General features: G+C 37.6%; 1 protein-coding gene across 1 annotated transcript; it reads right to left on the reverse strand.

The window, feature by feature from the left end:
- Positions 1-11347: 11347 nt before the first annotated feature.
- Positions 11348-15554, reverse strand: LOC111787555 (40S ribosomal protein S18). Its single transcript, XM_023667560.1, has 4 exons — positions 15435-15554; positions 15141-15301; positions 12513-12701; positions 11348-11802 (listed from the first exon to the last, which is right to left on the reverse strand). The coding sequence occupies exons 1-4, from the start codon at positions 15435-15437 to the stop codon at positions 11697-11699; spliced, it is 459 nt and encodes a 152-aa protein (XP_023523328.1). The 5' UTR covers positions 15438-15554; the 3' UTR covers positions 11348-11696.
- Positions 15555-16006: the final 452 nt, after the last annotated feature.

The following is a 16006-nucleotide window of genomic DNA, read 5'->3' on the forward strand; positions in this document are numbered from 1 at the left end:
AAACGTACCCTGAGTTATTTTGCTTTCGTTAGGGATCCTTCTCGTGGTGGTAACTGAGCGTTTGGCATTATTTTTAGGATGGTTTGGGGCTCGTCTGAGGAATTGAAAACTCGCCGACGTTATCCAAAATCTCTCTCTCGTATTTTCGTTCTTTTCTCTATTTGTAGGTATTCTGATCAATTCTAGGAGTCGTGGGTTGAAGGCTGTGCGAGGTGTGGTTGTCGTTTCGCGTGGGGTCCGCAAAACTCAGCGGTCACCAGAAAACTCGCGAAGGGCTACATCTAGAAGCAAGGGGTGGACTTCGAAGAGGTGTTCGCGTCGGTGGCAAGGTTGGAATCTATCCACCTGTTGCTGGTGATCGTGGCACATCATTCCTGGGAGGTCCACCACATGGACGTGAAATTCGCGTTCCTCAACGGAGAGCTGAAGAAGACCATCTATGTCCGACAACCACTGAGCTTCTTGGACAACGACAACCCTAACAAGGTATTGCGCCTGCATAAGGCACTCTATGAGCTTCGGCAAGCACCACGAGCCTTGAACGCAAAGCTCGACAGTACCCTGCTGTCGCTGAAGTTCAAGCGTTGTGCCTTTGAGGAAGACATGTACACGCACGGCCACGATGAGCAGCGACTGATCGTGGGAGTGTACGTCGACAACCTCATAATCACTGGAGGCGACATGAAAGTTCTCGGAAGATTCAAGAGGGAAATGTCAAAGAACTTCAAGATGAGATATCTCGGTGTGCTCAGCTACTACCTTGATATCAAAATGCAATAGAGTACTGCCGACATCACCATCTGTCAAAGTGTGTACGCAAAGAAGCTGCTGGACACAGCTGGGCTAGCAGACAGTAACCCTACAAGAACACTAATGGAGGCTCGACTCTAGCTGAGGAAGGTCGGCACTACGACGACAGTCGACTCCACCAATTAACGCAGCATTGTCGGGAGTTTGCGCTATCTGCTGGCAATCAACTAAGCAAAAGGTAGTTGCTTTATCTTCTTGCGAAGAGAAGTACATTGCCGCTTCGACGACAGCAACACAGGGGGTCTGGCTTGCGCGACTGATTGAAGAACTCATCGAAAAAGAAGGTGATCCACCAATACTTTACGTGGACAACAAGGCTACGATCTCCCTGATCAAAATTCGGTTTTGCACGACCGAAGCAAGCACATAGAGATCAGGTTCCATTACATTCAGGAGTGTGTAGATCGATGGCTTATCAAGATTGACTTCATCCGAACAGAGGAACAACTTGGAGACATCTTCACCAAGTCTCTGGCGCAGGTAAAATTTGAGAAACTTCGTTAAAAAATCGGAGTTCAAATAATAAGGTATCAAGATTGACTTCATCCTAACAGAGGAACAGCTTGGAGACATCTTCACCATGTCTCTGGTGCGGGTAAAATTTGAGTAACTTCGTTCAAAAATCGGGGTTCAAATAATAAGGTAGATATACCACAGGTTTTAGGAGGAGATTGTTAGATAAAAGCCTGAGGTTTCCTTATTTAGGTTTTACACGTTTTAATGAGTTAATCGAATATTTTCGTTTGACCATTTATAGATTAAAGAGATTAAAGAGAGCTGGTCAGTTATTTTTTTCTTCTTCTTCTTCTGGTTTGACCATTTATAGGTTTTACACGTTTTAATCAAGTTTTATAGAAGGGGTGGACAGATTAAAGAGAGATGGTCAGTTATTTTTTTCTTCTTTATTTTATTATTTTTATTTTACTATTACTATTATTATTATTATATATAACCTAACGGGGTGTTATTTTTTTCTTCTTTATTTTATTATTTCTATTTTACTATTATTATTATTATTATTATTATTATTATTATTATGATATATAACCTAACGGGGCGTTACAGACTTAGAGTGCGTTCATATGATTATGATAATCATATGTTGCTATCGAGCTTTGATTTATCTTATGAGGTCCATAGTAAATTGTGGTCTGTGAGGGCAGATCTCTACCAAAATGATCCTTCATCTCGTATCTTATAAGTGACATAATACACTTGATATGGATTGGTGAGTTCATATGCTTGAAAATTGTCTCGATAGACTCTAATGAAACCCTTTAAAGTGCGTTATGAGGATGATGTTGTCTAAGTCAATTCCTCAAATTTTGTGAGCATGTATGTCTAATATGAGGACGACTTAGAGTGAGTTCGAGCTTTGATTTATCTTATGAGGTCCATAGTAAATTATGGTATGTGAGGGAAGATCTCCACCAAAATGAATTGATATGTTTAATCCTACTATGTGATATGCAATGAGGCTTGCTTGGCTTACAAAGTTATGGTCACGGAGGCTGGATCATAGGCCTCTTGATTGGGTATCGGGCCTTACAGAGTTGCATACCCAAAACTTTATGAGTTGGAAGGCCGATCTGCTATCTCCATGACCTTTGATGGTCTTATCTCAATGTCATGATGCTACGACTTGATTTCAACCACATCTTGTTGGGTTAAAGAGGTGTTATATATGCAAGCAAAAGAGTAACAACAACGTCTCGCAGTATATAACTATTGGTAGGGGGAAGTTGACAACTAGTCAAATCCCCCTATACTACATTTTGAAGCATTTCATGTCTGGCAGGCCTAGACATGATTTTTCCGAAACGTCATACTTCCTAGAAATATAAAAGTAAAACACTACAACATTGAAAGACATAAAGGGTTTGACTTGTCATGGGCATGCGGCCATGGACAACACGTCTTGGACGAGCATGACCGTGACATCCTCCCCCACCTAATTGGTTGACATCTCTATCAACTGACTATTTTCAAACCTGGCGATGTGGGTGGGGGCGGAGTCTAGATCTTCAGCGCGTTCCCAGCCGGTTTCTTTCGTAGGGAGATTCTTCCATTTGACAAGGCATTCGTAAATCCTCCGTACAGGTCTTCCTATCTTCCTAACCTTGTTGACTAGGATCTCTTCTATTTCTTTGCTGTTTGTTTGTTTCAGATCGATGGTCGGTCTTGTGATTACATTTCGTTGATTGTCGTCTGGATTGGGGTGATAGGGCTTCAAGTTGCTCACATGAATTATTGGGTGGATTTTCATCCATGTGGGTAGTGCAACTATGTAAGAAGTAGCCCCGATCTTTTGGAGGACTTCAACCGGGCCTTCATATTTTCGTACTAGTCTCTGGTCCTTTCGACTACGGAATCTAATATGTTCTGGCCTCAACTTGATCAGGACTTGGTCTCCTGCTCAAAATTGGAGGGGGCGACGCTTCTTGTCCGCCCACTTCTTCATATGCTTGGAAGCATTCTCCAAATACATCCAGGCTATGGGCCAAGGCCGGTTGTCGTCCACTTACAATTTCGAAAGGGCCAATGAATCTACCATCCCTATTGCTGATGATGCTCGACGGCTCGACGGAATGCCCCATAACTTCACAATGTGTTTGAAAAATAGTTAGACTGTTAGTTCGGCCGAGCATAATTTGGGAGGTGCACACTCTCCTAAGGCCTTGTTCGCACGGGTAAAGGTTCCAAGAGTCCCGAGAGTGATTAGGGCATAAGTTCGTTGCCACCCAGGGTGTCCGGCCCATAAAAGTATCTTGGTTACTTCTTCTTGCCTTGTGTTCAAATTTGAAGTCGAATTAAGCTACGGTTGATCGAAGAAGTGGCAAAGAGGACCACAAATTTGAAGTCAAATTAAGCCACGATTGATGGATGATTACTTCTTCCTGCCTTGTGTTCAAATTTGAAGTCGAATTAAGCCACGATTGATGGATGATTACTTCTTCCTGCCTTGTGTTCAAATTTGAAGTCGAATTAAGCCACGATTGATGGATGGTTACTTCTTCCTGCCTTGTGTTCAAATTTGAAGTCGAATTAAGCCACGGTTGATCGAAGAAGTGGCAAAGAGTACCACAAATTGTGATCCCAAAAGGTGGGCATTTTGTAGATTCGATCCTCGTAAAATCATTCTAGCTTTTAGACATGAAAGTATCAAAGGCGGCCCATGGTAAGGGCTAGTTCAATCCTCGTAAAATCATTCATTCTAACTCTTACACCTTATTATTTATAATTTGTCCAGGTAAGTATCAAGGTGGCGTATCAAGGTGGCCCATGCATGTGTGACCATTTGATCTTGCTTTTGGGGCTAAAATATGTTTTGGGAACACTAAAACGTAGTTCGATCTCGTAAAATCAATCATTTGATTGTCGGGGTGGTAAGGTAAATAGGTGTGACCATTTAATCTTGCTTTTGGGGCTAAAATATTTTTTGGGAACACTAAAACGTAGTTCGATCTCGTGTAAAATCAATCATTTATTACTTATAATTTTGCCCATGCAAGTATCAAGGTGGCCCATGCAGGTCTCGAACCTATGACCTTCGCATTATTAGCACGACGCTCTAACCAACTGAGCTAATAGACCTATTACATTACTATGACCATATCTATTGACCTATTAACTAAGTGAATAGAGGTTCTTAGGACTAATCATGTTTTGGGAACACTATAGCTTAGTTTGATCCTCTTAAAATCATTCATTCCAGCTAAGGTGTTCATGCAAAGTATCCAGGTGGCCCCAAACTTGCAACCTTTGTGTTATTAACACAACACTCTAACCAACGGAGCTAATTGGCCTATTACATTACTGTGGCCCTATCTATTTGCCTACTAACTGAGTCTACTTATGTTCCCTCATCTAATTGGGGTGGTGGTAAGGTAAATAGGTGTTTTAGAGCATTTTATCTATGCTTTTGGGGCTAAACATGTTTTGGGAACACTATAGCTTAGTTCTTTCATCGTAACTGAACATCATGTGCTTGATTTACTAAAAGTGTCCTTATTTGGTCCTCGTAAAGCATATACGGTGCCCTTCCACCCTATACGAGACCATAAAAACTTGTGGCTCCCTCATTTAATTGAGGCGGTGGTAAGGTAAATAGGTGTTTTAGAGCATTTTGATCTAGCTCTTAGAGCTAATCATGTTCTGGGAACACTATAGCCTAGTTCGATTCTCGTAAAATCATTCTATCTCTTACACTTTATTTATAATTTGGCCATGCAAGTATCAAGGTGGCCCATGCAGGCCTGCGACCTTCGCGTTATTAGTACAACGCTCTAACCAACTGAGCTAATAGGCTTATTACATTACTGTGACCCTATCTATTGATATACTAACTGAGTCTACTTGTGTTCTCCCTTATTTAATTGTCGTGGTGGTAAGGTAAATAGGTGCTCTAGAGTATTTTGACCATTTAATCTATGCTTTTGGGCTAATCATGTTCTGGGGCAACCTTTACCTGCTAACCTACTAAGCGTCGAATCTACTTGTATGCTCCTCCCTCACACACCACTCAAGATGGATCATCATGATGGTGGTAAATAAGGGTGTGTTTTAGAAAAGAGAATTTTGATATAGAGCTCATGTTTTGGGAACACTATAACTTTGTACTTGCATCGTAATTCAAGATTATGTGCTCGATTTACTAAAAGCATCCATAATTAATCCTCGTAAAGCATATAAGGTGGCCTCCACCTTATACGAAGGAGACCATAAAATTAAGCTAAATAATGAGGGAGCCTCCACCTTATACGAAGGAGACCATAAAATCAAGCTAAATAATGAGGGAGCGGTTCTGTTTGTTGACCTACCTGTTACTAATCGCGTAAAGCTTACACCTTCGCATTACTTCTAACCAATTGAGTTAATAGGCTTATATTGAGTCTACTTTTGTGCTCCCTCACCTAATTGTCGTGGTGGTCAGGTAAATAAGTGTTTTAGAGCATTTTGATCTAGCTCGTGGGGTTAATCATGGTGGCCCATGCAGGTATCAAACCTGTGACCTTCACGTTATTAACATGATACTCTAACCAACTAAGCTAATAGGCCTATTATATTACTGTGACCCTATCTATTGACCTACTAACTGAGTCTATTTGTCTGCTCCCTCATCTAATTGTCGTGATGGTAAGGTAAATAGGTGTGGCTAAATCATGTTCTGGAGCAACCCCTTGTCTTCTAACGTACTAACCGCTGAGTCAACTTGTGTGCTCTTCCCTCACATCCCACTCATCCTCACCACCGTCACTATATACATCCTATACGAGTTTCTAAAACAAGACAAAAATAGATAAAACCAAACAGGCTTTGATATAGATAGGGTCTCTAAAATCTCAAGCTCATCCTCACTACCGTCACTATCACACTATATCTTATATCTCATCTATCTCAAAAGAAAAAAAAAATAATAATAATAAATAAATAAATAAATAAATATATATATTTTAGAGTAATTAATTTAATCGGTAAGTAACTAACTTATTATCAACAAGTTCCAGTATATTAAGTTTTATGCTTAACTCATCTATCAATTTTGGTCTAGATTGGGTTCTCGGTCAAACTAGGTTCTAGTTCCAGATGAAACTTTAGATTATAAGGTATTGATATAGGTCTTAAGGTTTTTCAACTAACCTTTACCTACTAACTCTATTTATGCTTATTATAAAATTAAGACTCTTACTGTTTTTTTGTCAAATACAACATTTCTACTAAACTCTTTGATAGTCTGAATTAGCGCACAAACTTTTGGCTCCAGATAGCTACTTTGACTCCTCAAATCTTTCTCCTCTGATCGTTGCTCACGATCCTAAGGTGCTCAGTCTACTAAAGACATCCAGACCTTGGTCATCGTCTAGCCTACTTAAGTCTAACACCTGAGTTTTGTGTAGATAAACACGCTTTATAAGGAGAACATACAGTCAAACACTCGAAGCTAACACATACGGGATCATACAACCATATAAGCAAACAAGTTCAATGGGGAGATAACATCCATCAACACTTGAAGCACAAATCATAATAGTTCATCCTCCTTTCCAACATAATAGAAAACATATAAAATAACATTCCTTACAAGTCTCATCGTAGGAGCATTTTAGTAATTTATTACATCATAGAACACTTGCCTAGCTCACCTCCAAGTGGCCAAATTAGAAAACAGTTTTTTTTTTTCTTTTCTTTTCTTTTTTTCTTTTTTTCTTTTTTTTTTTGAGTTTTAGATCTCTGATTTTTTTGCTTTTAAAATTCAAAAATTTCTTTAAAAATCTCATAAACTCTAAAAGAAAATAGAGAAAAATTAACCAAAGTTGCTCAATCGGGTTGGGACAACCATTATTAACTTTTGATTTATTCAAATCTACCAACAATCAATTAAGGATAGAAGGTACGCACCAAGTTCTTGATTTCTGTTTTCCTTCAAATTCGAGAGTTTTTTTTTAATTAAGTTTTGAATTTTTAGTATGTTTATATTGAAAGAATTTCACATACGTTTTGGGAAGAAAGTTGGATTTGATTAGACTGAAAGACGATGTTTCGAAAACGTCAAAAATTGTAACACCAAAAAATGAAGGAAAGCCACCTATGCAAGACCCAAAGGATCCAAGGAAGGAAATTATGAGGATTAAGCAAGGAAAGGGGTTTAGTAAGTCATTTCTAAACCCTAAGAAGTAATCTTAAGGACTCAAGACCTTTGGAGAAGAATTGGGAATGAAAGTGCAAGCGAAAATGACAAAAAGGTCATTTTTTCAATCATCAAGGATATTTCTAGATTTTTAATTCCTTATCTGAAAGGAATTTCAAGACGTTCAAGAAGGGAAAAATGACAGGGGTGAAGAATTTTTTAGAAAAATTATGGATTTTTCAGGAAAATAATATTAAAATATTCAAAAAGTGGAAAATTACCATAATACCCCTGGAAGAATGGATTATTATGAAAATGCCCCTCTGATCAGAATCAGAGCATCTATAGTGACCATCTGAGCAAAATCTCTCGAAACTCAAATATCAGCCGTTGGATCTTCTCCAAAATTGNAAATACTTGTAGGAATCGCTTGGATTTCCATATGAACCCTAAACCAAGTATGAAATTAGGATATATGGAAGAAAAACTCTAGGAACCCTAAGTTAAGACCTTGAATCGAACAAATTTCTTGGGATTTAGGTAACGTTAAAATAACCCCACTAGATGAACTCCGCTGCCTATGAAATTTTAATGTGGAGGATACCATAGCATATNATATGATCTAGAAGATGGACAGATCATTACATCCAACGGCTACTATGTAAAACCATAGTCGGCGAGGCTCTGACCGGAGTAGATATTTATGGCGAATTTTCTAGAAAATCCAACCGAAAATTCACGACGATTCTGGAGCTCCCAATGTCGGTTTTAATTTTCCCTATAAATTCTGAAGTTGGGCAATCGTTTGGAACAAGAATTGAGCAAGTTAGAGCTCCCAGTCGTTGGCAATAAGTGTTTAGTTTTTGGGTCTCCTACTCTCGGGTTTCTTCTAAATTTGAGAGCAATTCTCCACCATTTCCTTTCAAACTTGTTCCTATAGCTTCTAAACAAGATTACCCAAAGTTCTAGGAAGGAATGGAGAGCTGAAACGTCGTAGAACAAGATACCCAAGAGATCGAAAATCAGAGGTGTCGGGTAACTTGCAGACCGAGAGTGGAGTGGTTTCTCAAAGTTAAGATCCCACACTCAAAGTCGTTCCTCCAAACCAATTCCTATAGCATGAGAAAAGGATAAGGAAGAGGTTTCGTGAAGAAATCAAGCCTCGAAAACTCCTAGAAATCGGCTACCCAATAAGAAATTCTCTGTTTTTACTCCGGCGAGAAATCATATTTTGGACGAACTTTGGAAGCAAATATCTTAGGCTATGATCCAAGAAAAGGTACGAAATCTATCCCTAGCTCTTCCTAGTTTCATGAAGGAATTGAGGGGAGAAACGACGTGATAGGAGCTGGGGAGGGTGAGTTACAGACGGCGACGCGAACGTTNATGAAGCCTTGAGCATAGGTTAAGCAGACTGTATTATAGGGCAAGCCCTTGATGCAGTATTAAGACTACATCGCTTGGAACGTAAGAAGCTTGGATGTAGGTTTTCAGACTATGCCGCTTGGAACGCATGAAGCCTTGGGCATAGGTTAAGCAAACTGTATCGAAGGGCAAGCCCTAAGATGCGGTAAGGCTACGTTGCTTGGAACGCATGAAGCCTTGGACGTAGGTTAAGGCTGTGTCGCTTGGAACGCATGAAGCCTTGGACACAGGATTGTCAGGTGTGTCTTGGTACTTTCTTGGTTCTTGTTTTGTCTAGTGCCGTAAATCCTAGGGGGAGTGTCTTGGAGAACGAATCAAGAACCAAACAAGAACCAAGAAAGTACCAAGAACAAGAGAAAGATCAAGGAATAGAACAAGGATCAAGATCCTAGTTATGAGGACAAGAACTAGGAACAAAGGACCAAAAACCAAAAACCATAGTACTAAGGCCCTTAAAGGAAAACCAAGGTTTTGGGATTCAAGGACCAAGGTCCTCAAGAAAGATCAAGATAAGAATCCCAAGTCAAGAACAAGAGTTAGAGAGGCCTAAGTACTTACCACAAGAACAAGATCAAGAACAAGCAAGAACAAAGAACGTGATACCCTAGCATATCAAGGACACGATTAAGAGCCTACAAGTAGGCTACTTACTGAGTCTTGTACTCATTTCTTATTCTCCATTTTTTTTCCAGGTGATAAGGAGCTGGTCAAGGTCGGGAGCGGACTCTGGAGCAGGTGCCATAAACTAACCTCACCCGTTGTCCTCAAACCTTTGTTTTCAAATGTTTTGCGTCTATTCCTTATTCTGTCTTTTAACTATTATGTTGTATTTTAAATGACTAATGTGCGCACACTATTTTGATATAATGTAAATTATGTTTTAAATTTTAATGGTTTTATCAAGAAGGAAAAATTTACCGAGCCATCAAGTCAACCCAGTCCTTACAAAAATATACTATAGTGAAAGTTTTATAGTTTTATAAAATATTTGGACGTGATTGTTTCTTGTTGTAGTTGATTAAAAATTATAGTGAAGTACATTTGGATAGATGGATTAATCTATCATTTTGGTGAGGGAACCAAGACGATTTGGGTTATGTAGCAATAGAAATGCAATGATAGTAGAAAATTTAATCGAACTCTGCATTCATGGCTGTGTCACAATCGCATTCTTACGGGACGTTTTTTTTATTGTGCAACAGCCACTCTCACCACCGAGTGAGTCAGCCAACTCGAAATCGTGTTGCCTTCCACCCGACAACCTATACCCAAGTCTCTAGCCCCCCTTTGAGAAGAAAGTTTTAGAAAATTGGAACAGAGAAAGATGTTAGAAAGAGAGTTTGAAAACAAGATTTGAAAGAATGTTTGAAAGTTGTTATATGGCTAAAAGCAGGTGAAAAAAAAATCACAACTTAAATATCATATAATTCGGGCGGAAATGATGGACAACTAGTCACATTGCCCTATACTAAATTTTGAGGTGATTCAGTCCTAGCAGGCCTATACGTGATTTCGCCAAACGGTCAAACAAAACCTAGGTGGGATGAGTTGACGACTAGTTACATCCCCTATAGTACATTCTGAGGTATTTCAGGTTTAACAAATATAGACATGATTCTTCTCCAACGTCGTACACTTAAAAAATACAATAAGGAAACTATACATAACGAAAGTAGTAAAGAAAAGCAATAAGGTGATACAAGACTATGTCAAAATTACTCATTTACCTCTCATGGTTTACTTTTCCCAATTTGTACTATTTTCTTTTATATTTTTCTAAACATTTTTATCTTCTACGTCATCTTGAAATTTAGCTTCAATGTCACGTTGGGATTGTGTTACAAATTTTCCCTTAAAACCTTTTTTACACGAAAGTTGCTTATGCCCAATTTTCAAGGTAGGACGTCCTCTTTTCTGTTTTCCTTTCTCAAGGTTTTACGGTTTTTTGGCTATAACTATATCGAACTGTGACTACGAACATCTGCTCACTTCACATCCTCCTATGGACGTTGATACTGTGTCAAATCTTATTGTCCTCTCGAAAGCTCTTGGTATACGTTGGTTTATCGTCAAAGACATGAATGTATCGAGATAGTCTTATGAATGCTCAATTCGTCTGATCCTTAAAAACATTGTAGGACATTCTTCAGGTCAAAGAATATAACAAAGTTCTCTAAATACACATAACAACTCTTAAAACCAATCTTGGGTGTGTTAATAATCCTTGCACAAGTCCTCTAAATTAGAGAAATAAAAAAAGTTGTATTGAGAGTATAAGAAGAGTATAAGAATTTATACTAATAATATAAATGGGATAGAAAATATTCTTTTTTATTAAAACCGTGTACCATAATTCCAAATATTTTGCTACTTGCAAATTCCATTATTAAGAAAGGCAAAAAAGTAAAATCACATAAAACATACAACAAAACAAATGAAATGGAACATGAAACAAAATTTAATCAACGAGATAACATTTTTTGAATACCAAATAAAAATTTCCATAAATATTTGCAATATAAATTCAACAAATTGATGGATGATTTCTCAACCCAAGTAAACTGCACCCTGATTTCAAGCAAAACCTAATTGGACCAAAACAAGAATCCTATAAATAAAATCTTTCAAACACCAATAAGCTTTGCATGTGCCCACTGTAACCTTCCTTTTCTAGCATAAAATCACTGTTAAAAAAAGGGGGTAAATTAAACAAAAATACCATCCCAACCAAAACTTCCAGAAAGGAGGTACACCTCAAATGTTCAACTAACAGGCCAAAGATTACTGATTTGCCCACCCACATACTAAACTCATCAAAACATGGAAAAGAATATCAACGTTTCTTGGAGACACCAACAGTTTTTCCTCGGCGACCAGTGGTCTTGGTGTGCTGACCACGAACTCGGAGGCCCCAGTAGTGCCTTAGACCTCGGTGGTTCCTGCATTCATTGTATAGAAGATTAGTGGACTGGACTTATTAACATACACAATGCAAGGAGTGGGGCTCAATATCCCAAATACATCAGCCATTAATAGAAACACTTCAGGAATATATCAGAGTCAACAAAGAGACAGATCATAAGTTTCAATTCCAACAAATATGCCTCTTCTGGATTCACAAATTAGTGGCACAAAATGGTCAAGGCAGTAGCTAATCAGTGAAAACATCAGGTTTTACAGACCTTTTAAGTACATCACAGCTAAAATATGGCAGCACCAACAGATCGAAGGGGATGTTTGAGTGAAATTTCAAATATCGAACTTAAAAGCTGCTTGGTGGTAGGTAGATTGACCTTTTTAACTGCTTTTCCTTTTATTGTTTTTTATTTATGAAGACGATTTTGAAAGATATGTTCTGCTCTCATTTATCTATAATATATTAATTCAAAAGATACAGCAGAATACAGATCAAAACTAACGTAAAAAATAATTAATCATTACATATCAATTACCAACAATAAATTTTATAGGAAACACATGAAAACAGAAAAATTTAGATTTTTTCTGCTGTTCTTTTTTCCTTCAAAAGCTGTTTTAATAGTTATAATATCAAACAAACAAGTTTAAAACTTAAGAAGACAAACTGTTAAAAAGGGCAGTTAACCAAAAAACTGTGCGTGTTGATATGACACCAGAAAGAGCAAGTTACCTGATCTTCTTCAACCGCTCCAAATCATCTCTCAACTTCATGTCCAATGCATTAGAAACCACTTGAGAATATTTCCCATCCTTGTAGTCCTTTTGCCGATTCAAAAACCAGTCAGGAACTTTAAATTGTCGTGGATTGGCAACAATCACCATGAGATTGTCCAACTCGGCAGCAGTTAATTCACCAGCCCTGGTAGTAAAAATAACAAATAAAAACACAAAGGTAAGACAGACAAGCCACCTTGTGTTCTCCCCCAAACTCTGAATTGTATCGTCTTCTAGGGTGACAACNTACTTTGTTTAGGGACTCAGCAAGCACAGTCAGGTGGTCCCGAAGCCCTTCTGATTCAATACCCTACATTGATTCATAAAAAATTAAGCTATAAACATCAGTTAATTATATTCTGAAAGCTACAGAAAGGAACTTCAATCAAACAAAATTAATACAAAACCATAACTACAAAAAGCATAGGGACTAACACCCACAAAGTGGCTTTAAACCTAACTACCACCAAACTCATCACAAGACTGCTCCAAATCTTTAAAAAATATATTATTTCTTTCATTCTCAATCCCCTACAAAATAGAAAAGAAATTGGTGCGCCACAAAATAGCACCACTCTCACGAAAAGGCAACCCCAAGAGCACCTCTTTGATCGAAGCAAAACAATCATCATTCCACGCCAAACTTAAACCAAAGGAGGACAACCACCTAGCCCAAAGGGTCTAAACAAACTGACAACCCCATGTCAAGGAATAAGATCCTCATCCTTACAATTATACAGAATGCACAACTGCAGGAACAACAACAAACCCTAAAACCCCTTCCCCCTCGGAGAACACACAGATCAAGAATAACAGAAAGGAGACCTAACACATAATACAGTATTTCTATTGGAAAGATGGAGACTAAAACCTAACAATAAAGAGGAAGAGGGGTCAGACAGTAAAATGAAAACCACATAATACAACCTCTTACTCGAAAGATGATACAAAAGAAGGTACAGCTCACAAAGGGGCTTCTCACCTACTCACCAATCTTCTAAAAAATGAACTCTCCTGCCCCTCCCAAAATAAAACCAAATTCATTTGAGGTCATTTAATAAATAAATAAATAATAAAAAAAAAAAAAAAGAAAAGATACTGTGAGAGGTGCTAAAAAAAGTATCCCGAATACAAGAACTTCCTAAATGACCTACAGCAAGAAGCTACAAATGTGAATTAATTGCTCCTACCCAGTCTCTCCCGAGATATTCAAATAACAACAATAAGATCGCAGCTGTTTATCTCTAAAACAGGAGAAAAACCCAATGGCTAAGCTACAAATGTAGCTTCTTCAAGCCTTAGTGAATGGATCTCAGCAAAAAAAAAAAAAAGCGGGTCAAATTCAAATCTTCTTACAGTTAACAGTTTTTCTCCAAATGTCTAGAAGAGTTGATAGAGGTCATCGGGAAAACAGGTTCTCAACAAACAGGTGTTTCAGATGCTGCAAAAATTTCTATAGGTCTATCGAGAAGGAACAATTTTGAACTTTCACCAAAACATTTCAACAAATGTCAAAGGGGGCCAGCACTGTGTTTGGCTTTAGTCATGATTTGATGATTATATGACAATTACTATTAAGTTCCATTAAGATTTTGGTCTCATTATATTCAGAGAACTAGAGGAACTTGGTTTATTCTCCCCGTTTGTAATAGTTTTTAGTATGATTTTCAGATTTAGTTGAAATCTCACGCGATGGTGTTTACCCATTTTGATCATACAGTGTGGGGCTTGTGAGTTTGAATTTGAGAAATGTCCATTTGGTTATTAGATAGAAGAAATAGTTTCATTCCGATATTCATTTAAAAAAAATTGAAGCCATCTGTGCATACATTGGTCACATATCAAACCCAAGATAAGCATGAGGAATATATTGTGGTAAATTATATCAAAGAAAAGGAAGAAAGAAGCAGCAGAAGATAATTCCAAGCAACCAAAAATCCAATTGCAGTTAATACTTCTGTTCTCTTTNTTTTTTTTTTTTTTTTTTTTTTTTTTTTTTTTTTTTTTTTTTTTTTTTTGTCAACTAGACCCAGCTGTCAAAAAAGTTCACTAATATTTTGACATCCTTATCGTGGCAAAGGTTTTTGTAAATGCATGGATCCAAAGGTCCTGTACTCCCAACTTTTGTTTTCATTGTATGTTTACTTGTTATTCCAACAAATCATACATCCTGCATTCATATTCCAGCTACAGACATGAACCAACTTCAAAAAAAACCTAAATCACAGAATAATTGACCCTTGTTACTGCAGTAATTTTTATTCTAACAACGATAAACTCCTTCATTATCTCAAGTCTATCATCGATTTCATCATTAGCCGTACCCATGTTAAACTCCTACTTTTTCCGGAATACCCAACATATTTTGTTCTTTTATGTAAAACTTCAGCATAAACTCCTTGATAAATAATTAGGAACGCAAACCTCAATCCGTAGCATTGATCTAAGGGACAAAATTAAACACAACGGACAAAACCCTTGTAGTACTCCTAATTCTCGAATTTTTCTCCCAAACTAGACAAACGATAAACAGCAATGAATCAAAAAAAACAAAAAAAACAGCGAAAAGTAGGGAAAAGAATACCTCTTGTTCATGTCGACATCAGCCTTCTTGCAGACGATGTTAGCCAAACGCCTTCCAATACCTTTGATTGAAGTGAGAGCAAACATAATCTTCTGCTTCCCATCCACGTTGGTGTTCAGCACACGAAGAATGTGCTGAAAATCCTCGTTTGCTACCAGCGACTAGATACAGAAAGAAGGAGACAATCAAATCAACACAGTCAATTGTAAAAACCTAACGAATAATTTAGCGCATTCAAGAACCGCAAATAGGAGAGAAAAAGTGGAAACAGATCAAACAAGAAACTGTAGTTACCATGGCGTACGTAGATAGAATCAAGGAGTTGAAGGAATTCCCGGCGGCAGCAGAGGCAGGAAAAAACGAGAGGAGATCACTGGGCGATGAGTGGGGCAGGATTTTATATGGTATCGGCAGTTTAGGGTTCTCGGCTAAACAAAATTGACCAATATACCCTCTTCAAACTTTAGTTATCTTAACAGAGAGTAGTAATTGCCGTTGGGTTGCAAGTAATTGGAATCAATTTTTGTCATAATTTTTAAATTTCACTTTAACCAACTTCTCCTTTAATTTGAGTGGTTTGGACCCACCGATCCAACGTGTTGTTTTTTAATTATTTAAAAAATCATATTAATAATTAAAATTTTAAATATTTTTTATTTTTATAATAATTTTAAAATATGATTGGGATGAGTTGTACTCTTATTTTTAGATTGGTCGGGTTAATACAACCAAATAAATGTTAACTCGTGAATCAACAATTTTTAGATGTATATAAATTCAACCCAACCCAAATCCAAAAAAATCTAATTCAACTCTCCTTTTAAAATTTGAGTTGGGTAGTCTAAATTGGTGAGTTCCCTCGTAAT

This window comes from Cucurbita pepo, chromosome LG02 (assembly GCF_002806865.2).
Source record: "Cucurbita pepo subsp. pepo cultivar mu-cu-16 chromosome LG02, ASM280686v2, whole genome shotgun sequence".
In the NCBI taxonomy this organism is placed as follows: domain Eukaryota; kingdom Viridiplantae; phylum Streptophyta; class Magnoliopsida; order Cucurbitales; family Cucurbitaceae; genus Cucurbita; species Cucurbita pepo.